This window comes from Diospyros lotus, chromosome 8 (genome assembly GCF_014633365.1).
Source record: "Diospyros lotus cultivar Yz01 chromosome 8, ASM1463336v1, whole genome shotgun sequence".
NCBI classification, from domain to species: Eukaryota; Viridiplantae; Streptophyta; class Magnoliopsida; order Ericales; family Ebenaceae; genus Diospyros; species Diospyros lotus.
In genome coordinates this window covers 27007229-27034489 of record NC_068345.1, presented here as the reverse complement: position 1 = coordinate 27034489, position 27261 = coordinate 27007229, and the positions used below count along the sequence as shown (strand labels likewise).

Here is a 27261-nt window from a genome sequence, read left to right as displayed (position 1 = left end):
ATAATAAACTAAGACAGGTATCAATAATCACATCAGCGGAAGCAAGATCGAAATCTCAATGATATATAACCGACAATTCCTTTACAATAACCAAATCGATGTTTCACATGAAAATATCAAAATATTACATAACCTCTGCACATCGTAATCATGGACAAAACCTACGAAAACTAAACATAACCGCTACATCTCGATGATATTCTTTCCCTTGGCGCCACTGCTTTCACCTGGAATGTTTGAATATTCCAGGGACATAGTCCAAATTAGATGCTGAATCATCTAAGTGAGAGTTCAAAAACGTGCAGATATGAAAAATCATATACAAAATCAATAAATCCCGACATGTACCAGCCTAAGAGAATCCCACATAGCACTTAATCCTAACCGGGGAAAATGCAATCTCTCTAAATGCGACACGACCACTTCGGCTCATTGGCAAAACAATCATGCTTAAGAGGGACAACCTCGACATATGAACCCGGGAATCACCCCATTGTCATTGTTAGGCTTTACGCTCCAACTCAAAAGCAATCCAAAACCCAACGCAACCCTAGCCCCAAGAGTGCCACATCAGCACTATCCTCGGAATCGACGTCACCTCGACATTAATGCTATTGCTCAAAGGAACCTGGGGTGGTATCCACTCGCAGCCCCGCCACTTGAGCCAACAACCGGGGTGGTGTCCACTCTCAGCCCCGCCACTTGGGTCCCGTAGGGTGAAGTCCGTCTCAGCCCCGTCCCAAGTGGGTCACCTAGCATTAATCCTAGGTACGCATCCCGAGTGCTATCACTCTGGGCTACGTCACAAGTTACCAACCCACGTCCCACATGGACGGCACAAAACAAGCCAATGCCGAAAAATCATAACATGCATAAAATTAACATCTCAATGTATGCAATTTGTCGTACGAAATTCAATGCATGTGTAAATAATTGTTTGGACAATCATAATAAACCAAGCCATAGGGATGAACATTCACGAATGTCACTTAAAGTCTTTTCAGGTAGAACCACTCACAAGTCAAAACAAAGTTGGGGGGCGAACACTCACCTTTGGCGAAATTTTAAATTTTTCTCGACAAGCGCGGTACGCCTTGATTTGCGTGCCTGCCTCGATTTGCTTGCCTTCTTCGAACTTCGCACAAGTCACTTCGTCTCAAGCCTCAAGGAACCCTAATCATCACATTTATCCAACAATTATAATTTTCCTTAATTTTCTCACAATTTTCCTATTTTTCTCCCATTTTCTTCTCTAAGAATCCAAAATAAATATCTACACAACTATTTTCTCAAATATTTTTACGTGATAATTCATAAAACAATATTTATAAGCCACTGGGATTTTCTGGAAATTTTCCAGATTTTTCTCCTATTTTCTTAAATTTCCATAATTACTTTTCCTTGAGAAAATTTATTTCTCATTGATTTACTTCGAATATACTTCAATAAAAATCACCAAAACTCATAAAATAAATTCCTTATACTTCTGGAATTTTTTCAAAATTTTCTAAAAATTCCTCCTATTTATTTTCTATTTACATTTCCTTTCAAAAATCAAAAATAATTATTTTCTAAAGAAATTTCCAAGATAAAAATTCATCAAAATAAACTATTCATCTTTCTAGAATTTCTGGATATTTTTCCAGAATTTTAATTCCTTTAATTCTATTTTTCATCGAATTTTCTATATTTTTAGTATTTAAAAAATACAAAAAATACCTCCGAAAATCTTCTCCGGCGACGGTACACCGGAAAATTGAAGCGACGACACCAGGATGATCCTCTCCCTTAGTCGATCCCAATGGTACCAATATTGCTCGGAAAAGACCACCGGAAGCCTTCCGATTTGGCCAAAAATAGTCGGCCGAAGCTATCCCGCCACCGAACTCCGACGAATCAAATTGACTCTCGATTCGAACTTCGATTGGCACGAAAATTTCTAGATCAGATACCCATCACCTTGCGAACAAAAGCCCCTTATTAGATCACTCGATCGATCACTCTACAACCCGATTTGGTATTTCACGCAAAATATATATATATATATATATACGGCCGAATACATATATATGCGAAAACACCCTTTATACTACCCCAAAAATTCCCAAAATCTCCAGAAATGATCCCCTTCCCTCAAGGATCAAAAGCCCCTTATTGGTTTCCCTCGATTTGCTCTCAAAATCGAGCAATTTGATGCTTCATTTTCGGCCCAAATCCTTGGCTATTTATAGCCAAATTCGACCCCCACGTGGCCGATTTTCGGCCAAGACTTCTTCCCCACGCTTCCTAGACTACCCTAGGCCACTCCCTGATGACCCTAGGCTGCCCAAATCGCCGGAAAATCAGGCCAAAATCTCGGCCAAATCTGCCATGCTTTGGCAGATTTTCAAAAATTACGATTTGGCCCCCATTTGAATTTTCTTTTACATTTTGGCCCTTATTCTCAAGCCCCTTAATTATCCAACTATACCACTAAGACCCACAAGATTAGAACTTCTCATTTCTGCCTTGAAATTTTCAAAAATTTACCGTTTTGACCTCTCTCAGGCATTTTTAGAAAATTACACTTAGGCCCGACTGATTTATTTGATCTCAAATCCACTCGATTCAACCTGAAACCTCTTAAGGGTTGTTCTATACATCGAATACTAGTCCTTGATACCCTCCTTTGACTTTTTGGACATCGTTTATAACAATTCGGTAATACGACCTAATTGGCTGCTGTATTTTTGCTGTACCGAAAACTGTTCTCGATCTCATTTCTTTTATCACTAAAAATCATAATTTTAATTGCTCGTCGATACTATACCATTTTCCTTGGCTATCTAGGGTCTGAGGTACTCCCTCTGATTAATTCGATCGTCCAAAGCTATGTTAGTGTGCCCTATAGTCTTATTTTTCCCAAAATTTCAATTATGCCCTTTATCAAACATCATTTTTATCCTCAAAATTATTCTCGGGTGTTACATAATATACCCACAAACTTGTCAATAAAACAACTTTCATTCTTCATCAATTTTATTTTTTGACTTCTCAGTGACAAATATTGGCAAATAATATCTTTTCACATATAGAAGATTTTCCATCTTTCTTTTCTAAATATGATAATTTGAACCATTTAGATTAATCTTTCTACTTATATTAGTTTTCATATTTAACACAAGGTAAAAAATTCTGTAAATAGAAGATCTTCCATCTTTCTTTTCTAAATATGATAATTTGAACCATTTAGATTAATCTTTCTACTTATATTAGTTTTCATATTTAACACAAGGTAAAAAATTATGTAACTTGACTCTGATACCACTTGTTAAGAGAAACAAACACGTAGAAATAATAAACTAAGAATTAAAGCAAACACACAATTAACAGTAAATATTTTTACATTAAAAACCACCCTGGTGTATGGAGTAAAAATCACTGGCACAAGTTAGTCAGTCTTCCACTATCAAAATAACAGGCAAATACAAAAGTTCTTTCCTAGCTCAACTAGAGGCATATCTTATCAATTAAATCTCAAGAATCCAATTCTTGACATTCAAATAGAAGAAAAACTGAAAAATTTAATCAAACAGGATATATGAAAAATATTCAAAAAAGTCAAAATGATGATTGGAAACGTTCGCCTTGTAGAACTCAGTGAGCACATGAACATGCTAAAATTTCATCAAAATTAGAGCTAAAATCACCACTTGATTTTATCCGATTTGCAAAATCAAACGCTTTATTTTATTCTTCTCCACACTGTTTCACTCTTATTGCTTTTCAATTTCTTCTTCTCTTCCAATTTTTAATTAGGGTTGCACAACATATCTTTATAATATATGTGTGTGTATATATATATATATATATATTAGGTTACACATGCACAGCTTTAGATAATAAATATATATATTATTTTTTCAAATGGGCCCCAATGGGCGGGACCCCACTTGACAGCCCAAGTTTATACTTGTTGTGGAAGGGGATTTGGAGCTCCCAACAAAGACTCAGGAAAATTTTCTTTGATACCCCAAGATTTGCCTCATGAAAAGAAGGCTTAGGTCTTAGAGAACCAAACCTCTGTAAAATTTCTTGTGTTTTGGTTGGCCTTGCTTAATTTTGCTTACTTTATTCATCCTAAAAATCATATTAAAGGGTTAAACACTCACTAAAAATATTTTCTATAAAATTTGTAAAGTTTTCTTAAAAATTGAATTAAAAATCCCCCGCCCCCACATCTTAGGCATTTTCTGGTCAACATAATACCAGTGGCGGAGTTAAGAAAGAATTTTAGTCCGGACCAAGGACTAATTTTAGCCCTGATCAAATTATAAAAATTATAATTATTCATACTAATATATATAAAAAATTGAAAAAATAAAAAAACTAACTGGTGCCAATGCCCCAACTGGCCAAAATATGGCTTCGCCACTGCATAATACCTTTCGCTTGTGGGGAGACGGAAAACGTGAGTAGAAGCACGATGAAAAAGACACATTTTCCCTTTCACCAGATTGCGAGGGTGCTATGGAGACTCAAAATCAATGATGGTCAGTGGGAATTTTGTAGTCGAAAAGGAATTCCTTGCATTCTTCAAACTAGAAGGGGTGAGGAGAAAAAGTGTGCCATCCAAGGTTGGGAGTGACAAAGAACGAAGAGGTGGTGGAAGAGTTTGGAATGAGGGTTGACCTGGGCTTCATGGTAAAGTAGGATGATGGCAAAAGGATATCTCCACGCATTAGGAGAAAGTTGAAAGGATACCTTCACCAGTGACCTGGGAAAGGTAGGAAACGTATTTAAAAGCACAATGCATGCATGGAAGAGGCACATTTGCCCTTCACCAGACTGCAAAGGTGATGCAACGACCTAGTCAGTGGGAATTTTGTAATAGAAATGGATTTTCTCACGTTTTTCAAAGGAAAGGGGGGCAAGAAGCAGGCAATTAGTTGGTTGGGTGAACAACAAAGTTTACCTTGAAGCCAGGGATAGGGTTAGCTTCGAAAGAGGCCATGAACGTGTTGAAAGGAACTTGAGGATTTTGAAGAAAATGAAATTTGAAAAGAAATAAGAAACAATGAAAACATAAATACACCCTTTTACTTTATCAAAAAAAAAAAAAAAGTACTATAACATTTTGAACTTTCAAAACATCTTATTAGACACATGTATTTCAAAAAAATGGAATTATTAAATACCTCAACAAATAATAAATGATGGAAGTGAAATTCACGCGCCGGCCTTTTAGGATTTTTTTTCTATTATTTTCTTGTGCTGTGCAGAGTCTCCAACCCATTGACGTTCACTTCTTCCAACCCATCATTGTTCCCACCGTCGTTATCTTCGCCGTCGTTTTCTTGTACTGTGCAGTCTCCAACCCAAACACATCATCGTTACCTTCTCCGAACCCAACTCGCTATCACTGTTCTCGTACCAGAACATCAAATTAGTAGCAGGTGTATATATATATATATATATATGTTGGTTAATTTATATATCAATTACACGATCGATTGTAAGTTTTTATATATTTGATTACAAGTTTATATATATACGTGTATGTATAAACCCACTACAATCTCTGTTGCAAGTTTATATATATAAAACTAACGTTTGGAATCCCTGTTGCGATCTCCGATTTGTTTCTCTTTTATACAAATTAAAAGTTTTACTTATACAATCTGTATATCTTCAATTTCCCTATTGCAAACTTCAATTACAGGTAGGTATATATATATAAACTCACTGTCCATTTGATTCCAACATTTTAATTTTTTATTAATTCCAGTATTGTAGGTATATATATATACAATGGTATAAAATCCAGATTGAAAAGTTGGGATTGCCTAATTGAGGTTTCAATTATATATTTGAACCCTTCATTGGACTGTAGAAGCAATCAAAATTTGAAATTGTTGGGACTGCTGAATTTTTTCCTTCTTAATTTCACTATTACAGGTATATATATATATTTTGTGATTTTGTTTGTTTAAGATTTTGAGAGTAGATGCCCAATGAAAGGTTCAATTTTTTATTTTTTTTATATCTATTCCTAAATCTAAATTCATTTCTATTCCTAAATTTAAATTCTTTTTTTTTTTTTACATCTCAAATGGGAACCTTATGCTCAACAAATTTTGGTTTTTCTATTTTTTGATTCGTAGACATCAAAGTAGAGCCTCAATGGTAATGATTAATGACCTTAGATTTAAACCACCAAAACTAAAGTGACAAGGTAAAATGTTCTTACATCCATACAATTACAAAGACAAAGGGATGAGATGCAAATGAGTAGAAAGCAGACCACTACACAGGACAATCAAACTAGTTCCACCATTTTGACATCACAAGATAGCACTAATCTGGCGCATTGAAGATCTCAAATTAAAAGAGTTAATTAGCAGCAATATGTATTGTTTTTTGGGGTACAATTTCCTCTTACATGAGCATACTTTGGATTACTAAATATAATAATCTATGAGTCTTATTTTAAATTTTTAATTGCCCTCTTATAAAAGATTGTCTTTAATCGATTTTGTTAAGAATAATTTAACTTGAATGTAATGTCGAACCATTTGGTTTGTTATTAATATACCCATTAGACACCTATATTATAAAAAACTTAAACTATTAAACACTTATTAAATACTAATTAAGGATAGTTTGAAAGCCTGAAATGCATGTAGTGATGTGGCATAAGTAATAAAAATAAAATATGAAATCCATACAGTCTAATAAACTAGAAAAATATATTTTTAAAATTTTTAAAAATAAGTGCTATTACTTTTTAAAATATAAATACCTAAATGGTATTCTCGTCATGTATCAATTTTTAATTTTGAGTTTTGAATTATTTTTAATTTTATATTTTAAGTGTCTATTTTAAGATTTTTGAAAATACGTTCTTTTTGTCATTCTGAAAAATTATTTTTTAAAACAAAAAACTAGAAAATGTGTTTATTTTAAAATTTTGAAAAAAAAAATATTTTATGATATTTTATTCAATAAATTTAATTATTAAATAATATTATAAATAATATATGTAATATACTTAATAATATACTATATGTTATCCTATATTTTTAATTATAATATAAATATACTACATTTTTAAATTTTAAATAAATATCTAATTTTATTTTTAAAATTTAAGAATAAATTTTTTCTTCTTTTTTTTCTTTCTTTTCCTTTTTATTTTCTTTTTCTTCTTCTATTCTCTCTGTCGCCTGCATCTTCTTCGTCGCTGGTGACCACCATCGGTTGGAGATTCGCACGATTAGAATCTACCATTAGAAACTTCAAGCCAAAATAGTTAACATACACAAAAATGAGCCAGATTTAATGACTAGATTTTCATAGATATAATTTTTAATTTTCACCTAAAACTAAAAATTCCACCGTCAGTCGTCACCGGTCATCGTAGCCAATGATTTTCGACGATCAAAGGCCTCTTTCACATCACCGGTATGGGGATTAGGGTCATCGCCATGGCCGATGATGCGTTGTCGGCAGTCGAAGGCTCCATGGCCATGAATGTTGCCTTCCACCTTTATCGGTTGTAGATTTTCTCCTTCGATGCGTCATCTCCAACCATAACCTCTTGAGCACCTCTGTCATGTTCGACTAACCATGGCCTTATGTGTAGCGGCCCTCTCCCGGATCATCCCGCTAGCATAGAAAATCCGAAAGGAAGTCGTTACGAAATGGATACAAGAACAATAACTCAATATAAACACCAATTCTTTTTTTTTTTTACTTGCTCACTGATCATCAGGAGCCAGAATAAAACATCTCTACATTTGCTTACTATCAATAGGAGCTCAAATTAAATATTACACACCCTTTACATTATCATCTTGGGCTTATTGCCCATACATTTTTCAAATAAAAAGGGCACTAAGGTTCTAACTACACATTGAACCCTATATTTCCTACCCTCAACATTACACCCATAGATCTTGAGGTTGGGACATCCCTGTACACAACTAAACTCGAGCTCTAGCCTCATTGGACTCGCCCTCAGCAATAACTTATCCCTTACCTGGAATGACAGGAATAAGCAAGGTGAGCCACAAGGCTCAGCAAGTATATAATGCAACAAATAAACACAATAGAGTTAAGGCATGGATAAACCAAAATGGAATAGACCCGACTCCCCAAGTACGAGTAGCATTTCCCATTAGATCCCATCATTATTATCATTCCCATGCCATTGTCATTATGCATTTTATGCATCATTTCATTTCTTAATCATTATGATCATTTCCATGCCATTGACATTGTGCATTTCATGCATCATTTCATTTCTCAATCATTATGCAATTCATGCATCATTTCATTTCTCAATCATTAAGATCATTTCCATGCTATTGGCATTATGCAATTCATGCATCATTTCCTTTCTCATGAATATATATAATTTTCCATGCAGCATATCAGCCCTCAAGGCCTTTCATTCACATGCATGCATACATATACATAGAAAAATCATTTAGCCATTCACTTGGCTTGAGCATCGCCGACCGGGTCTGTGGCCACCTTTCCCGCGTCAGGGGCTCTTTAGGATATCCTTTTCTCAACCCGCGGTACGTAACCGCCGCGCAAAATAATAAGTGCGCAAATAATAATACCATGCAATGCTCATGTAGGTTTCAAGTAAGTATATCAAACATGCTACATTATTAGCAATGTTCTCCTCATAATCATCATGCGCATTTAGCCATTTCAAGATTATCTCCTCACATGAGCCAATGATATTTTCATCATATGATTTGGCATCATTCATTGAGATTCATTTCCATACCATAAATAATAATACCATGCAATGCTCATGAGGGTTTTCAAGTAAACATATCGACATGTTTCATTATTAGAAATGTTCTCATTATGATCATCATGCACGCTTAAACATTTCAAGATTTCATCCTTACATGAGCTAGTGGTATTTCATCACGTGATTTAGCATTATTTATTGGGATTCATTTTCATACCATTTCTCAAGGTCAAACAAGTTGATTACATGAATTCACCATTTAAAAACTCATGATTTTCATCTTTAATTCCCACCATTAATTAACTTCCCCATTTTTGGAACACTTACATATCCACAAGATGATTTTTGAAGCCAACTAAAACATCACAAGAGCTTTGGGGAAGAATTTCAAGCATTAGAAAAGAATCGGATCAAAAAGAAAGAATCATTGCATTCTGTTGGTTGACCGAATAAAAGAGTTAGTCAACCGACTGAGGACTTAGTCAACCGATGAAGGAGAGTTAGTCGACTAAATAGGGACTTGGTCGACCGAGTAAAAACACTTGGTCAACTAACAGAAGCTTAAATTGTCACTTGGTCGACCGACTGAAGACTTGGTCGACTAACAGAGGCTTATATTATCACTTGGTCGACTAACAGCCCACTTGGTCAACCGACTAAAACACTTGGTCGACTAACAGAAGCTTAAATTATTACTTGGTCGACCGACTAAAACACTTGGTCGACCAACTGAAGAACAAAACACATACTCGGTCGACCAATAGAAATACTTGGTCGACCAACAGTGGCCTGAAACTTAAAAATAACAACGATGACTCACAAAACTCAACATCCCAAGCAAGATACATTAATTCTTGCTTCTCTAACATTCCTAATCAATCAAGTGTCATTCCTTTGAGAATTTAGGGTGACTAAACCCTAATGAAAACTCACAAAAAGACCCATTGATGACAAAACACAAGATTTTAACGGAATGAGAAAATAATCCACCCATCAATATAAACTCATGATTTGATCTCCTAACAAAATAGAATATTCGAAAACAAGGAAACCCAGAAGGAAACCAACGTGACCCAAAAGAAAAGGGCCCAAGGCTTTATTAACAAGGAAGATCAACATGATCTTGCAACGAAACAAACAAAGAAGAAATAATAACTTGCATAACCAAAAAGAAATGCAAGAAGAACTTGCCTTAATGATGCCTGGTCCAATGAGAAGAACAACCAGCTGCAACTCCCACCTTTGAAGCTTCAATGGAGATTGAAAATGGAAGAAGAAGAAGAAGAAGAAGAAGAAGAAAGAAAGAAGAAGAGAATGGCCGATCGGGAGAGGAGAGAAGAAAGAGAAAAGAAAACAAGGAAAGAAAGAAGACATGGAGGAAGGGATGGCCGCCCACCAACCTTCCAACCACTCCCTTGGCAAATTTACCATTTTGCCCATCTCTTTTAAACACAATCCACAACTCATTAAACCCCTTTTAGTCATTTACCTCTTTTTCTTTTCTTTTTCATTTTCCTTTCTACTCCATAATATCCATAAATTCATTTATAATAATAACCATTTATAAAATTCCCTAATTGCCCTTATCTTTTTCAATAAAGCAAGGACCATTTGGTCACTTTGCATTTTACAACTCTTTTCTTCTTTTCTTTTAATCCACAAAATACAAATATATATATAATTTCATTTATTAAATTCCATCTCTCATATTTTACACATGGGCCTGAGCCCAATTCAAAAATCCACTCATACACTTACATGGGCCCAAACCCAACTCATTGGCTCAATTAATTATAATGGTCCATTTCCATTAACCCACCAAAAGGCCTCAACATAACATTAAGCCCAATGGGCTTCACAACCATACAACACTTGCCATATAAAAAGTCTCCCCTTGGGCTCAACCCAAGTTTCCAAGAAAAATCAATCCATAAATTTAATACATCATTTATTTATACAAATTTTTCCACATAAAGATATGCACATATATATAAATACATGTAATGCCCATGCCCACTTTACTAATTGCCCACTTCATTTTAGGCCCATGGGATTTCTCTAAATCCATCACATTCTTGGACTTTAAACACTTGGTCCAAATGGGCAACCCAATTCATAAATTTAAATACATAAATTTTGACACTTAAGAATATTTTTCAACATTCAATTTATTAGGGCAAATCCCCAAATTTTCACAATTAAAATATTAATAAACTTCTAGACCCACTAACGGGTCGTTACATTATGCATCACCATGGCTGTCAATCTTTATTGCTCTGCCATGGTCATCATTTCTTGCCCTCACCATGGCAGTGGATGTTGCTTGGCCATGGCATCATGAAGCCATCATCGTTAACTTCATGTGGCCATCGATAATAGAGGATGAAGGAGAAAAGAGGAGTCGACAACAACTGTGATAGCGATGGCAGGCGTGGTCAATGACAGGGACGAAGCCAATGTAGGCCTAGTAAGGGCCTTGGCCCGCCATTGATTTTGGCCTACACTCAAGCCCGGGTATAAAATCTAAAACCCTCCCTCAATCCCTCTCTCGCTCAAGCTCCCGCCCCCCTGGCCCCTGCCTTTCTCCCTCTCTCGCTCTCACTCGTTGCCGGCTGCAAGCTTCCTTTCTATCGCTCTCACTCGTTCCGGCCTCCGTGCCTCCGTTCGGCGACTCGGACCATCCGATAATCACTGAGGTGAGATTGCTAACTCTCTCCGCTCGCCCTCTCATTGCCTCCTCGATCGATGGTTGCTCCCTTCGCTCAATCTGTCACCGTCAGTCGATCTTTCTTGCTAGTTATTACCTCTATTTGGGCCATTGGTTCCGTTGCTTCATCACTTGCCGGTGTCGCCACCTCGCCTCACCCCTCCGGGCTCTGACTCTCCGTCGCTAATCGCTTGTTGGAGCTGGACGTTGGGTGGTCGATTGCTGCCTGCCTCTCTGACTCCAACCCTTTCTCTCTCTCTCTCTCGCTTAATTAGTGAGCAGTAACGCTTCACCAATTTTTGTCTCAAAAATGTAAAATATTTTTTCCATTTTTAAAATTAAGTAAACTTGAATTTTCTTAACTGATGTTAGGTTAATTGACATTGGGTTTCTCGAAAATAAGTTTGTTAATGTTGACGTGCAGAAATGGTTGACCGAGATTCGTTGAGCCGTACTGATCTAGTCCACTTTCAAAAAACAATGCGCAAGAGTTTTTACGTGGTTCGGCTAGAATGGTGCCTAGTCCACGACTGTTTTCTGATATTTTTTACAGAGTAACAGTATATTTTTTTACCATGCCTGCACAATATCTTTTGATCCCCTATTTATAGTATGGGATATAGATAATTTACACAAAATTAAATGTGGTGGGGCCACCTCATGAGGGACAAAGTGCCCTTCTTATCTCCTTAAAACAGGGAGTAAAAGTTCCGAACCATGTGGGGTCTGGCTTTCCACGGATAAGGACAGGTAGACATCAGATCCGGTTATTCTGCTTCGTGGTCTTCTTTGCAAGCTAATTAGGTTGATCAACAAGCTAGAGCCATCGCCGAGAGCTCGCTTGCTATCGTAATCGGAGCTCGCGCTTTAGCAATTATGCGACCTCGCAGAATCATCTTTGTTCTTAGGCCCGTTGTACTCTGAGAGCTTGGGCTTCTTCATTGGACCACTCCCAGCCCAGAGCAGTCATGTCAATAGCCCAAGGCCGTTCAAGAAATGCCCGTAACACTAGCTCCCCAACTCGTGGTGAAATCTTCGGAGTGCGAGCTGATAGATGCCGACTGGATTGGGCTATGCAAGCTGTCCATCCACCTTCTGGACTTCTGTCCAATCATTTCAAATTGCATCGTTTCATGCCGCACGTCTTGTTTGAAGAGAGCCATTAATGAGCACGTTCCCCATAACCTCTTAATCATTATGTTTTTGGGCCCCATGCTCTCGTACACTACCATTAGATCTAGGGCAGCTCGTCGGTCTCTTCATCCAATGATAGAGTGCCCCAAACTATAAAAGCGTGAGAAAATTTCTTCCCCCTTTTTACCGTGTCATTTTGAAAATATTATCTGCATTCGCAAACTTCTTCTTCCTCCCGACTCCAAAACTCCATTGCAGACAATTTCGAAGCTTCTCCGCCCTTCGCCTGCGCTTTCTAGCTGGTTCCTCCCCTCGACTCTTGTAGCAATTGGTCAAGAACAGTAAGTTTCTCGAATTCTTTTAGTCTATTCCATTTCTGCTCCCATCCTTTTCGTCGATTTCGTCTTCATGCCTTGCTTCTTGGCGATGGTTATGCGTCTCTTAGGGTTAGTTTTCACTTATTTTAGAAGGTTTAATAGGCTTAGAAACCAGCCCCTTTTCTGTCGAGTCATACCCTGTTGCGAAGCGCACAAACTAATAGGTATGAAGTGTCCTTAGGAACTCTAGTTCGCAAAGGTCGATTCGTTCTCAACGACCTGACACATTTTTTCTTTCGTCTTTTCATTGTAGATATCTACATCAGGTCAGAAGTGTCGCAACCATAGGGTAGAAGACGATGATACTTCTAGCTCTTCATGGCACAAAGAAGGGATGCTACCGTGGACTGTTCAGGATGTGGCTTCGTCTGACTCCGAGATCGCTGAGAGAGTTCCTCAGTGCACCGATCTTGTAGTCGCCCAACGAGCTTCCGAAGAACGTGCAACTCGCGAGGTTTTCAAGCACTATCCTTCAAAGTTGACGATTAACGAGATGAAGTCGTGTGCCTTTACTTATCACTTTCCCTGCAGCTCACATCTGATGGTTCCTTCACCTGGTGACCATGCAGCTTTTCCCCCTACGGGGTTCATGGCCATCAGCCCCCAACACTTAAGAGTTCGGTTTTAGGTTTCCACTTCAGCCCTACCTCACAGCCATTTTTGAACAACCTGAAACTCGTCCCTTTCCAACTAACCCCCAACTCTTATGCCCAGATAACCTCCTTAGCCCTTCTCTTAAAAAAGAATCAACTTCATCTTCCTCCCCCAAAATCCTTAGATACCTTTATTCTTTCAAAGAAACCAAGGATGAGCTGTATTACATGGCAGCTTGTTCTTCAGACTGTAAGAAACTCTTGCCTCAAGGGAAGGCAAAGGGAAAGTCCAACGTAGGGAACTACAAGTCCCAGTGGTTCTACGTTTCCTACTCTTCCCTCAGAGACCTCAATAATTTTAGCTTCATCCCTGTACCATGTAAGTACTTACCAGCTTGCACTTGCAGTAACAATTTATCTGTTGTCATTTCTTATTTATGGGTGTCTTTTCAATTTTGCAGACGTCGCTGGTGGGAAGCTCGAGTTGACCATCTCTGAGGCGCAAGAACTTCAACAAGCTTTAGAAGCGAAGACCGACGAAGACGACTGCAAGTTCTGCGACACTTTGCATTGCGACTACCAGCTCACTCCCCCTTTCGGCATCAAGGAAATCAGGAAGGAGGACATTGGAGTCCGCGGCCAAAGGGAGGTAAGGTTGGTCTTTGACGAGGTTGACTTTAGCGGGAGCCTAGTCAAGGAACGCAAAGCTCGTCGAGAAGTTACGGTTGCGGTCTTACCAACGTTATCAGAAGCGATGAAGCTCCATCTCGAACGACCCAACTCTTCCGTGATCTAAAGCGCACCCAAGGTCGTTCGCTCATCCTCTTCTCCTGCAAAAGTCTAAGGGGCTGGAGCTTGTACTGAGGTGGCTGGCTCGAGTCGCGACCTTCTCACTCTAATCAGTTCTGACCCCGTACCAACTATCGCGGCTCCTTCAAACTCGGTTCCCGCAAGTACCTCCTTGCAACTGGGGGGGGCGGCTATAGCTGCCACGAGGGAAGTCTGTGGTTCACGAGAAGGCTCAAGTGAGCAAAAGGAAAGCTCCTCCAACCTCGCAGGCCATTCAACATGCCTAGGCTGACAAGAGGAAAAAGACAAACACCTCTGCAGAATCGAGCGCATCTAAGGTCGTAGCCGGTAGGACGTACTTCGCCCCCCTCCTTGATAGCTTGGATAAGGTTCTTGGTAATTATACTAAGAACCTGGACAAGAGGAAAATATTGAGCGATGCACTCGACGACTACGTCGCTCGCCATAGTCTTCTGGTAAGGTTCTTTACCCACTTTCGTACTTCTTGTTTTATCTCTTTCAAATGTACTAACCTCTCAATCCTTATAAGCTTTCCTAGGCGTCTTCAAGCAAAAAAAAGAAAGAGCTAGCGCCACGAAAGAAGAAGAGAAGCTCGAAGCCACCGTTGAGGCACTGAAGAAAGACAAGAAGAAATTGGAGGAGAATCTGGCTTTCATAACCAATGAGTCCAGAAAATATCGGAGCAGGGCCGAAGGAATGGAGGACCGGGTGAAGAAGGCTGAGAGAGCCAAGACTGAGGCCGAGGATGAGCTGGCCCACGAGAAGTGAATGTATGATTCAGCCTTCTCGGAGGCTACTTCAAAATTTAAAAATGCTGAGCCGGAGCTGGCTGCAATGCGAGGTGACTTGGAGCAGGCCCAGCAGTGAGCTGGAGCGGCGGAGAAGGAGGTCGATCAATTAAAGGTCGACGTTGAGGTTCGACTCGTGAAGGAGCGCGAGGAGGTCAAGTCTGACGTCTATAGTGCGTTTGTTTTCACTTTGTGGAAAACACACCCAGATTTCAACTTTTCCTGCTTTGGTGAGGAAGCAGTGGAGGCAGTGAAGAAATTTGCTACCGATACTACGAGCTCTGAAGTCGCCGCCACCTCGTCCGAACCCGATCAGACCGTGGTTGAACTCTCTGTCAAGGATGTTGGCAATCTTGTTCCTCAAAATGCAGCAGCTCCGACCTCGACCTCCCTAGGCCAATAGAATTCCTCCTTTTTCTTATTTTATTCTTGTACTTGTATTTTGAAAGCAATACACTTTTTCTTATTCAGTTGAGTTTTTGCTTCTTTATTCTTTATTGCAAGTTGAATGCCAAACACAAAGATGAACTTAAATTCAGTTAATTCAAGAACATCCTTCGCTCGCAACTGGTAAATCTTAAAACTAAATAACTTTAGGTAAGATATTAAGTAAGATTTAATTAATTCAAACCATATGCCTAGTAGGTTATGATCATGAAATCAAATCTAAACTAACATATGGTAATTAAATCGCATTTTTCCGTCAAGCTATACGTCCAGGTATATCGCAATTTGATCCCAGCTAACATATCATGACTCTTAAGGGCTTAGCGAGGTCAAGATGAACACCCAGGTAGGTCGTAGTCCATGAATTTCATCAAGATAAGAGAACCCCAGCTAGTGAACCATGATTTATAAGTTTTTAGCCGAGGTGATGGCTTAATAAGCGCCAAACCATGACACAGTGGTCAAGATGAATGGGCTTTGGTTCGTCGACCATGACCTAGGGCAAAGACTAAGATGAATGCTCAGATAAGCCACAAACCATGGCACGTTGGCCAAGTTGAATGGGCTCCAGCTCGCAAACCATAGCCTCTTAACCCCAAATTAAAATTATTTCTTACAACTTAACTTTTAACAAAAAATGGAAATAATAAATGTTGTCAGCAATGATAATAAATTCAGTTCGTTAACGGAGCAATATCAGCATAAGCGGAACATCAGTCAAACATCATGTAAAGAAAAGATGTTGCTTATCGAAAATATGGTCTGAGATGCTCCGCGTTCCAAACTCGTGGGAGAATAGCTCCATTCATATCCACAAGGTGGTATGCTTCATTGCCAGGGTTTTCTTTGATAATATAGGGGCCTTCCCAGTTCGGGCCTAATGCTCCGTCACTGGCCATGCGAGCTTCGGGAAGAATAAGACGCAACACGAGGTCACCGAGACTATAGCACCGAGCTCGAACTTTCCGATTGTAATACCTTGCGATCTGTTATTGATAGACAGTTACCCTCTTGTGAGCTAACTCCCTCGCTTCGTTAAGTAGATCAAGATTTGTGGCCAATAATTGGTCATTGTCTTCGAGGTTGAATGTGGCTCTTCGTTGACTAATCACCTCCTTCTCTACAGGAATTATCGCCTCAGATCCATAGACCATAGAGAAATGAGTTTCTCCCGTTGTGGTTCAGCTATTGTTCAATAGGCCCAAAGTACCGTTTGCAGTTCATCCGCCCAAGCCCCTTTTCAGTCTTCTAGCTTTGTCTTGAGAATTTACTTGATTATTTTGTTGACAACTTCTACTTGACCGTTAGCTTGGGGATGATCTACTGTCGAAAAACTCTTCTGGATCCCCAGCAATTCGTAGAACTGGATGAACTGCTCGCTGGTGAACTGGGTCCCATTGTCCATAATTATTTGTTGGGGAACCCCGAACCTGCAAATGATATTACTCCAAAGAAACCCCCTCTACTTTTGTTGTGGATATTTGTGCGAGCTCTTTCGCTTCTTCCCATTTGGTAAAGTAATCAACCGCTACTATAGCGTGCTTGCATCCACCACGAGCTGTTGGGAGCGGGCCGATTAGATCCATGCCCCCAATAGCGAAGGGCCACGGGCTACTCATCTGCTGCAAATATGCTGGTGGAGCTATTGGGATTTTTGCGAACCTTTGGCATGTGTCGCATCTTTTCACTAGGTTCATAGTGTCATGTTTCATCGTGAGCTAATGAAGCCTTGGCGAAGTGCCTCTTGAGCCAAGGATAGCCCCCCGCGCGTGATTTCCATAATGACCTGCATGGATTTCCTTGAGTACCGTCTGATAATTGAGATCATCAAGGCATCTTAGCAACGGGGTAGTGAACCCCCTTTTATAGAGCATTTCGTCATGAATGCAGTATCTAGCCATCGGAGCTCGCACACGCCTTTATTCTGTCATTTGGTAACCTTTCCTCTTGTAGGTAGTCAATAATGAGCTTTATCCACTAATCTGGGGACACCGTTATTGCTAGAACCTCGCCATGATTCTACATGCTCGGTGCTGCTAGGAACTCTACCGGAATGGCTTCCAAGGAATCCGCATCGCGAGCTGATGCCAGGCGAGCTAGAGCGTCGGCATGTGAATTTTGGTTCCTTGGTACCTGGCTCACCTCGCACCTCTCAAAGGTGCACATTAAGTCCCGAACTTTCTAGAGGTAAGCCACCATCTTCGAACCTTTTGTCTGATATTCACCTCATATTTGGCATACCATGAGTTAAGAATCACTGAAGATCGTTAATCGTTCTGCCTTCACTTCCCTTGTTAGTCGTAGCCCTGCCAACAGTGCCTCATACTCTGCTTCATTGTTGATCGCCTTAAATCCGAACCTCAACATGTGTTGCATCTTATGCCCCTCCAGGCTTATCAGGAGCACCCTAGCTCCAGCACCGTACTCGCTAGAAGATCCATCAACATATAACTCCCAGATCAGGTTCTCTAGGGACTCAGGCTTTTCTTCTGCTGGCCCTGTGAACTCAGCAATAAAATCTGCTAACACTTGTCTTTTTATGGCCGACCTCAGTTTATATTCTATGTCGAACTGAGCGAACTCGATGGCCCACTTGGGTAACCGGCTTGATAAGTCGAGCTTCTGTAGGACCTATTTTAGAGGATATTTTGTCAACATATCAATCCGATGGGCTTGGAAGTAAGGGCTCAGCTTCCTTGATGCCACCACTAGGCAGTAGGCGAGTTTTTCCATCGGGGTATATCTAGTTTCCGCATCCAATAATCTGTGGCTGACATAATATACCAGGTAATGTACTCTATCTTCTTCGCCACTAATGCGGCACTGATAGCGTATTGAGACACTTCCAAATAGGTGATTAGCTTCTCTCTTTTTTTTGGCTTGGACATAAGCGAGGCCCGCCCCATATATTTTTTCATGCTCGACCTCGCATTCTTCCGTCCATTGGAAATTTTTTGCCTGCTTCAACACATTAAAGAATGGAATACATTTATTGGAGGCCTTGGAGACAAACCTGCTGAGGGCGACAATCTGGCCATTAAGGCTTTGCACCTCTTTTATCTTGCTCGGAGACCTCATATCAAGCAGAGCTCGGATCTTTTCTAGGTTAGCTTCGATCCCCCTCTCATTCACCATGAAGCCCAAGAACTTTCCAAAGGTTACGCCGAATGTGCACTTGAGTGGATTTAGCTTCATCTAATATTTCCTCAAGATTTGGAACATTTCTTCCAGGTTGTGAACATGGTCATCCACTTGCTGGGACTTTACTAGCATATCATCCACATAGACTTCCATGGTTCGTCCGATCACGTCATTGAACATCATGTTAACCAAACGCTGGTAGGTCGCTCCAACGTTCTTTAATCCGAAAGGCATTACCTTGTAACAGTATAACCATCGATCTGTAATGAATGAGGTGTGCTCCTCATCTTCAGGTTTCATTGGAATTTGATTATACCCCGAGTAAGCGTCCATGAAGTTGAGGAGCTGGTGATCGGCCGTTGCATCCACAAGCTGGTCTATTCTGGTAAAGGAAAACTGTCTTTTAGGCAAGCTTTATTTAGGTCGGTGAAGTCCACGCAGGTCCTCCACTTCTCGTTCTTCTTTTTCACCAAAATCGGATTGGCTACCCAGACCGGGTAATAGGCTACTCTGATGAACTTGTTCGCCAACAGTTTACTCACTTCTTCTTTCAAGACCGCATAATGCTCTGTAATCATAGGCATTCTCTTCTGGCAGACCGGCTTGTGGTTGGAATCTATGTTGAGCTGGTGCATCATCACATCCAGATTTATCCCTACAATATCTTCGTGGTTCCAAGCGAAAACATCTATGTTTGTTTAAGAAAGTCGATCAAATGAGTCTTTACTTAAGGAACAAGGTCCTTACCTAGCTTAAGACACATTTCGGCATCAGTGCTACTAACCACAACCTCATCCAGCTCGCCTACAAAGCCTACAGCTTGGTCACAATCCACCTCGCGTGGATCCAGGTCGTGACTGACTACTTTCTCGCTTACACCTTGTGATCCTCCTCGTGAGACAATGTTGACTTTATTTCCTTTGAATCCCATTTTCAGAGCCTCCTCATAACAACATTTCGTTGAATATTGTTCGCCTCTGATGCATCCAGTCCCATTCGGAGTTGAGAATTTGGCGGTAAACGCTTTTGTTGAGATGACCAAATTCAAATCGTTCATGGCGGGTCTCCCCATGACAACATTATACGTGAAAGGGGAGTCAATGATCAAGAAGTTCGTCATCATAATGGCTTGGCGGTCTGAGTCCCCAATTGTAAGTGGGAGGCTGATGCGTTTTGTGGGGATCACCGCATCTCTAGTAAATCCATAAAGTGGCTCTAGGGACGCCCTTAATTGGTCCGACCCCAGGCCCATTTGGTCGAAGCATCTTCTATACATTACATTTACTGAGTTGCCTATGTCAACCATAATCCTTCGCACTTCAACGTTCCCAATTCAAGCTCGGACCACAAGAGCGTCGTTATGAGGCCAATGCACCTCTCTCGTATCCTTTTTTGAAAAAATGATGTCACTAGGTATTGTTCTGGCTTTCTTCGATGAAATTCCCTGTTTGCCATACCCGGTTAGTAAGAGGTGATCGGTTGCTCGTACATAACGTTTGTGCGACCTATTTGGGGTCCCTGCAATATGAGGCCCACCATGAATAGTGAAGATAATTCTTACCGCAGGTGCTCGATCCTGCTCGGGAACTTAGCGACGTTCTAGTTGGGCTGGATGCTGGGGCTGTTGATCTCTCGGCCGCACCACATAATCACGCAAGTGACCTTTCCTGATCAGTTCTTCAATCGCATCCAACAATGCCCAACACTTAGAGGTGTTGTGTCCTGCCTCATTATGGTAAGCGCATAACTTGTCTTTGTTCTTGTACCTATCGGGGGTCCTTATGGGACTGGGCTTCCCAAAATTTTCCTTTCCTTTCTCAACATCGAAGATCCTATCCCGCATGTTTGACAGGACAGTATAGTGCTCATAGCGACCTTGATGTGGAGGTCGCTCACTTCTCTGCTCATTCCTTACTTTTTTAGCGACCTGGTCATTAGGATTTTGGCCTTGGCCTCCTTTATCGTGGTCGCCATTGCCCCACTTCTTACTCTAGTTATTGCTCCCATCTGTATCCTTTTGGTTGCTGAGCTTTTTCAAGCTAAAAGTTTCCTCCTACCTGATCTTTTTCGCAACTCGCTCATAAAATTCACCCAAGTCCCTTACAGGAGACTTATAAATGCTCTCATAGAGCTTCACGTCTTTTCGAAGTCCTGCGGATATCGCTGTCAAAATACTCTCATCTGAGGGGCTCTTGACATTGTTGACCTCGCATCTAAATCTCTCTATGTATTCCTTCAAAGATTCACTAGATCGCTGGAAAACTGTAGTGAGGTGACATGTGGGAGCGACTTGCTTCCGTAGCGACCTATATTGGTTGATGAACCTTCTCTGGCATTCTTCCCAACTACAAATGCAACGGGGAGGAAGGCTTCTTAACCATGTTCGAGGTATATCCCCTAAGGTCACAAGGAATGCCCGTCATTTGGCTAGCGAGCTTGAAGTCTGCATGTTCATTTGGACGTTAAAGACATCCAGATGGTCATAGGGGTCACCGTATCCATTGTACTGAGGGATGTTTGGGACCTTAAATCTGTGGGGTAGAGGCTTTTGTTCTACTTCTCTTGAGAATGGGGTCCTTTCATCGCGTTTCCCCTTCCAATCATGAGCTCTATGTCGCGCCTCTAATTATTAGACCCTTTGCAATAACTCCTCCACAGTTAGATTTTGGTCCAAAGATCCCCCGGGGGAGACCATATTTCCCATCTGCTACCTCAATCTGGTGAATAGCGAGCTCTGGGCTGATGTCATCTCCTATTCCCTGGTGAGTTACAATGAGTAGCGCGTCCTAGGCTGATCCTAGGCTGATCCTAGCTGAGTTCTCTCTTGGGTGTGGATTCCCACGTCGTTGGCTCCCTTCATAAACCTCGTCACGGGGTCTTCATAACGGTTTGCTCTGGTTCTCGGGTTCGCAAGGTGAGCCTCCAGTCTCTTTCCCCGAGATCGTTGTTCCTCCAATCTCTTAGACCGTGAGTTCGAGGAATGCGTAGATCCAGCCCGCGCGTGATATTCCTCTACCTTCCCTTTCATTTGGAGCGAGTCTTTCATCTCGAGGTTGTGAGATGCCTCCTGGTGGTGCGACCTCCACCTGATTTTGTGCGACCTAGACTTGTGTTTGGGCCAACATCCTAACCGCATCCACGAGCTGCCTGACTGTATTCTCCAATGCCTCTTGACGTTGCTACCAGGCTTGAACTAACTCTATCCCTGGAACAAGGTTTGCCAAATGACAAGGAACCCACGAGGGGATCCTTGAGATTGTTCTAGTCAATGGAGGAATGGAAATTGCTATAGCGGTTACGACTGCACCCCTTACAGGCAAAATTTCTGGCGGCCGATTAGTATGATCCTCAGGTCGATTGGCTGCCACTTCTGAACTTCTTATATGTCTCTCCCTCGCCATTGATGTTGATCAGAGCCCTTCCTCTAGCGCTAAAATATCGACGTGTAGAAATGGCCAACCGAGATTTGTCTGGCCGTACTGATCTAGTAATCACAAATGCGAATGGAAGAGAACAACAACACCATCAATAAACAATGCGTAAGAGTTTTTACATTGTTCGGCCAAAATGGTGCCTAGTCCATGACTATTCTCTAATATTTCTTGCAGGGTAACAATATATTTTTTTATCATACCTGCACAATAGCTTTTGATCCCTTATTTATAGTGTGGGATATAGATAATTTACACAAAGTTAAATGTGGTGGGGCCACCTCGTGAGGGACAAAGTGCCCTTCTTATCTCCTTAAAACAGAAAGTAAAAGTTCCGCACCATGTGGGGTCTGGCTTTCCACGGATAAGGATAGGAAGACATAAAATCCAGTTATTTTGCTTCGTGGTCTTTTTTGCGAGCTAATCAGGTTGACCGGCAAACTAGAGCCATCGCCGAGAGCTCGCTTGCTGGCGTAATCGGAGCTCGCGCTTTAGCAATTATGCGACCTCATAGAATCATCTTTGTTCTTGGGCCCGTTGTGCTCCGAGAGGTTGGGCTTCATCATTGGACCACTCCCAGCCCAAAGTAGTCATGTCAATAGCCCAAGGCGGTTCAAGAAATGCCCTTAACAGTTAATGTGATGTTAAGATTGATAAATAAGTTTATCAATTGCATATGCGCACATAATTTGATATTTGATTATTGTATCAATTGCACAAGCGCACATAATTTAATATTTTAATTATTGGATCAATTGCACAAGCACACGTAATTTGATATTTTGATTGTTGGATTAATTGCACAGTCGCATGTAATGTGAATATTGATCAGTTGTAATTTATACATGCGCACTCTATAAATTTATGAATTTGTGCATTCTCTAATTATCCACTACAAACAAGTATTGCAACTTGTAAGGTGTTGAATAAATTATGTTAACTTTTTGTATAATTGTATTATTATATTATTATTTATTTTTTTCTTTAATAAGTTTCGCCCTCACTAAAAAATATTTTTGGCTCCGCCCCTGGTCGTTGATAGCTTGAGAAAGAAGGGGAAAAAGAAGAAAGAAGATAAAAGGGAAAGAGAGATTTGTTGAGATTGAGGGTAGGGAGGAAAAGGGTGTTTTCCGCGTTCTAGTATTTTCAGCGTGTTTTGCCTTAAAACACTCAAATGTTGTTTTGGGTTTCCTTTATAATTTTTTTTTTTATTTTCAAAAATACATTTTTAAAAATAGCAAAGTGAACGCGTTTTCAATGTTTTAAAAAACTAAAAATTCAAAATGAGTTGAAAACCACAAAGTAAACGCAACCTTAGTACATCTTTAATTACAAAATTAGCATTGAAAATAATTCCAAAACTAAATGTAATACTAGTTTTTTATTTTCTAATTACAAATTAATTATTTAATAATAAATTAAAAGGTGTTTAATAGTACATGTGTCTAATTAGATGTTTTGATAAAGTATAACATTGCATTTAATTTAATAACAAATTAAAGATATTTAATAGTTTCACTTTTTTGAACTATAGGTGTCTAATAGAACATTTTGAAAGTTCGGAGTATTACAAAGTGTTGGTCCCTTGACACACACAATGGCCACTCAAGAGGGGGGTGAATTGAGTGATTAAAAACTTATTGAATCGATTCTTTCATTTTCAAAACTTTTGAGATTTTCTTATGCACAAAATACACTTATTATAAATATATATGTTGTTTGGAAATGATAGCAATATAAATACACAAACAACCACAATAAACACAAGATATATAGTTGTTCGGTGTATTCAACACATACTCCACTCTCTCAAGGTCAAACTGACACTTGAGGTTCCACTAAAACCACCATTAGGTTTTCACATAAGATCACCTAGCAAACTTGTACACCCCGAGGTTTCCCCTTAGTTCACTCCGGAAACTAATACAACACAATAATACACCTAGATTACTTGGGCTCTAGGATGCCACTCACAATCCACAATCTAATACAAATAAATCAATCATATGTCCAACACACTTGGACTACAATGGGTATCAATACAAGAACAATATACAAGGCAAAATGAAATGATACAAGTTACCAATGAGAAGAAAACTTCTTCTTTGCCTTAAGGCTCCAATGGATAGATCTTTGAAGCTCCTTGGGTCTTGGATTGCTTTGATTGAGTGCTTGAGAGCTTGGGTGTGCTTTAGGAAGATAGGAAATGGTAGAACATTAGCCTTCTCAAGATTTCTCCCTATGATATTTATAATGGGGCTCCCAAAACGACTTGCAACTGCTCTAAAAATTCGACCGTTGGAGTCTGGCAGTCGACTGCTCTAACTGACAGTCGACTCCACGACACCCACAATCGACTCTCGCTGCCGACAGTTGACTCTCGCTCAACCCACAGTCGACTTTCTCACAAACAGTCGACTCTTATTGGCCTACAGTCGACTCGACAGTCGACTGGCCAAAACCCACTCTAGGCTACCTCGATTCTACATAAACAAGGCTCGGCTATATCGACTGATGCACATCCACAGTCGACTGCCATTGACTTACAGTCGACTGTCCCTCACCGGGAGTCGACTCTTAGTCCAAATTTCAGAAAAAATAAGATTTGCTTTGATAATATAATACATAGCATAAATTCATTACAAGATATTTACATTTCTTTAGTTTAAATAAATGTCCACATTTTCTTTTATTTATATTTTACCTTCCATTTACTTTAATGCATAAATGTAAATAACAAAGTACCCCCATTTGGATTCAATAAAAATATCTAAAAAATTAAAATCCAAATAGATAAGAAAGTAGATTTTGGGTTTTAGAACAAATTCCGATTTTGACAAATTTAGCACTTCCAAAAACGTACTTTCCATTACTTGAAAAATTCACTAAAAATCATTTTCACAATAATGAATACTAGCTATAAAAATACTGGGAGTTAGTTTTCTAAAAGAAAAACATTTTCTTATATGTTCCCTTATAGTGCTAATATTCTACTTAGAATTAAATAGCATTTCTTGGTTCGTTTTGATACACAAAATATTATAATACTTAACAAGTATCAAAAATCCATTAGGGGTTTTAAACATACTAAAAATGGTTTTACTAAAATTATGTTTTGTTAAACATCAAAATACATAATAGGTTGATTGGAGCAACTTGGCTCAACACAAAGCTTTTTTGATAAAGTACAGAGATGCATTTACACCTTCACTCGATCCAATAGCCATGTTTCACGCACTTACTAATGCGTGTTTTCACTTATTTTCCTAAAGTGTTTAATAGTTTTATTTTTTTGAAATACGTGTATCTAATAAGATATTTTGAAAATTCAAGATACCACAATATTTTTTTTAATAAAGTACAAGGAGGCATTCATACCTCCGCCAATAAGAAAAGACAAATGTTAATCAGGAAAGTAATGCACTCACACCATGTATGTATAACAGCTCAGTTGGTCAAGAAGGGGGGCACAAAGTGTCTTTCGTGGTGAATCTTAGACCAAGACCAAGGATCGAGTCTCGCAAGCGACAGTGTGGGAGTATCTCTCTCCAAAGTGAGGGAGGCTCCTTGTGCGCGGTGAGTTCGAGTCTAGCCACTGTGTCCGGCTGGGTCATCATAATTAACCTCCCCCCACGTCCTATCGGGTCTGGTGTGGGAGGCGCTCGGGGTGAGCGATTTCACCTTTTAAACCAAATAGTAAATGCCAAAAAGCGTGCATCTTGTATGAGAAAGCCCCAATTGATGCGAGTAGATGTATGTATGTGGGAGGGCAGAAAAGCGAGCATGAATTATGAGGGGTAATTTTGTAAAATGAAAGGAAAGAGGTGGAAAAATTGATACTATCTACTTGACCATATATAAGAAAACAATTTTTCATCTTGACCACTCTTTTAACAAATCTACCTTTACACTTTTTCTCTCTAAATTTCCATTATTCATACTTCATTTATATCCTGTCCAACTTAAGCGTGGGAGAATGATTCTAGAGATATCCTAGCTAGTCCACTTTGTTCTATGTTTGCAGGCTGATTCAGACTAATTCCAGCCGATTCAATGAACTTATTGAGGAGGAAGATCAAGATTAAATTAGTCACAACTCAAATTTGACAAATTTCATTGGTGCAAATTCTTAAGTTGCATCAATTTCAAAAATTAAAATTTTCGAGAATTTGCACCAATAAATTTCAAAATTTTGCACCAATTTGAAAATGATGCGTAGAATTCATACCAATAAAATTTGTCAAATATGAGCTATAACTAACTCAATCTTAATCTTCCTCCTCAACAACTCTGTTGAATTTGTCTGAATCAACTTACGAATACAAAATATATATATAGAGAGAGAAAGTAAAGATAGATTGACTCAAAGATTGATAAGAAAGAAAAGAATGTCTTTAAAATTTTCCTTATATATGCTCTCACCTCCTTCCTTCATTTCACAAAATTAGCCCCCATATTTTGTTATTTAACACTTTTCATCTAATGATATGGCAAATCCCATCTCTACCCTCATCAAAAATAATTATAGTTTTAATGTCATTTGTTTGGGTTGTTTTACTCATCATGTCTACCTTCACTTTTTTGTAATTTTTGATGTTGGGTGAAGATAATTGTGTAAATAATATATTGTTGAATTGCAAGGCATAAATCAATTGGCATTTATACAAGTTCGATGTATTGTTTGTGGCATGTTGGCATATGTCAAGAAATTGATCCAATACAAGACATTTTAAACTCATTAGAAGCATGGGAGAAGAGCAATCATTATGCGACAAATTGGGGGTTCTCATAAAAGTCAAGAAAGTAGTAGAATGAGCCATCAAGTTTTTATAGAAACATGTCCAAAACTAAAAAGCGTTCGACGCTATTAACGATATGGGATCTCAAAATGAAGTGATTTTATAAAGATTTGCTGTGACGCTCAAAATGTAGACCCTCTTAGAGGAGGAAATGGGAGATCTCAAGCAGCTATTCAAAAAGTTTCTTCTTTCATGGCTAGGTTACATAACCAAAGCAAATTAATATATAATGATAAAATATTGTTGACATTCGAACTTTGAAGGTTTCAGCATTGTTATGGA

The 27261-nt window shown here is 39.4% G+C and overlaps 1 protein-coding gene across 1 annotated transcript; it reads right to left on the bottom strand.

Annotated features, from left to right (window-relative positions):
* Window positions 1-18803: 18803 nt before the first annotated feature.
* LOC127808589 (uncharacterized) lies at window positions 18804-20001 on the bottom strand. The gene is made up of 3 exons (XM_052347163.1): window positions 19497-20001; window positions 19238-19437; window positions 18804-19145 (listed from the first exon to the last, which is right to left on the bottom strand). The coding sequence occupies exons 1-3, from the start codon at window positions 19999-20001 to the stop codon at window positions 18804-18806; spliced, it is 1047 nt and encodes a 348-aa protein (XP_052203123.1).
* Between the last annotated feature and the right edge of the window lie 7260 nt (window positions 20002-27261).

Bases quoted from the DNA above. Each gene is read 5' to 3' on its own strand.
- LOC127808589 (XM_052347163.1), bottom strand. From the start codon at position 20,001: ATGGGCCTGGGGTCGGACCAATTAAGGGCGTCCCTAGAGCCACTTTAT. The intron at 19,438-19,496 runs GTAAGGACCTTG...AAACAAACATAG, and splicing joins CGAAATGTGTCTTAAGCTAG to ATGTTTTCGCTTGGAACCAC. The intron at 19,146-19,237 runs GTAGCCAATCCG...CCTAAAAGACAG, and splicing joins TAGCCTATTACCCGGTCTGG to TTTTCCTTTACCAGAATAGA.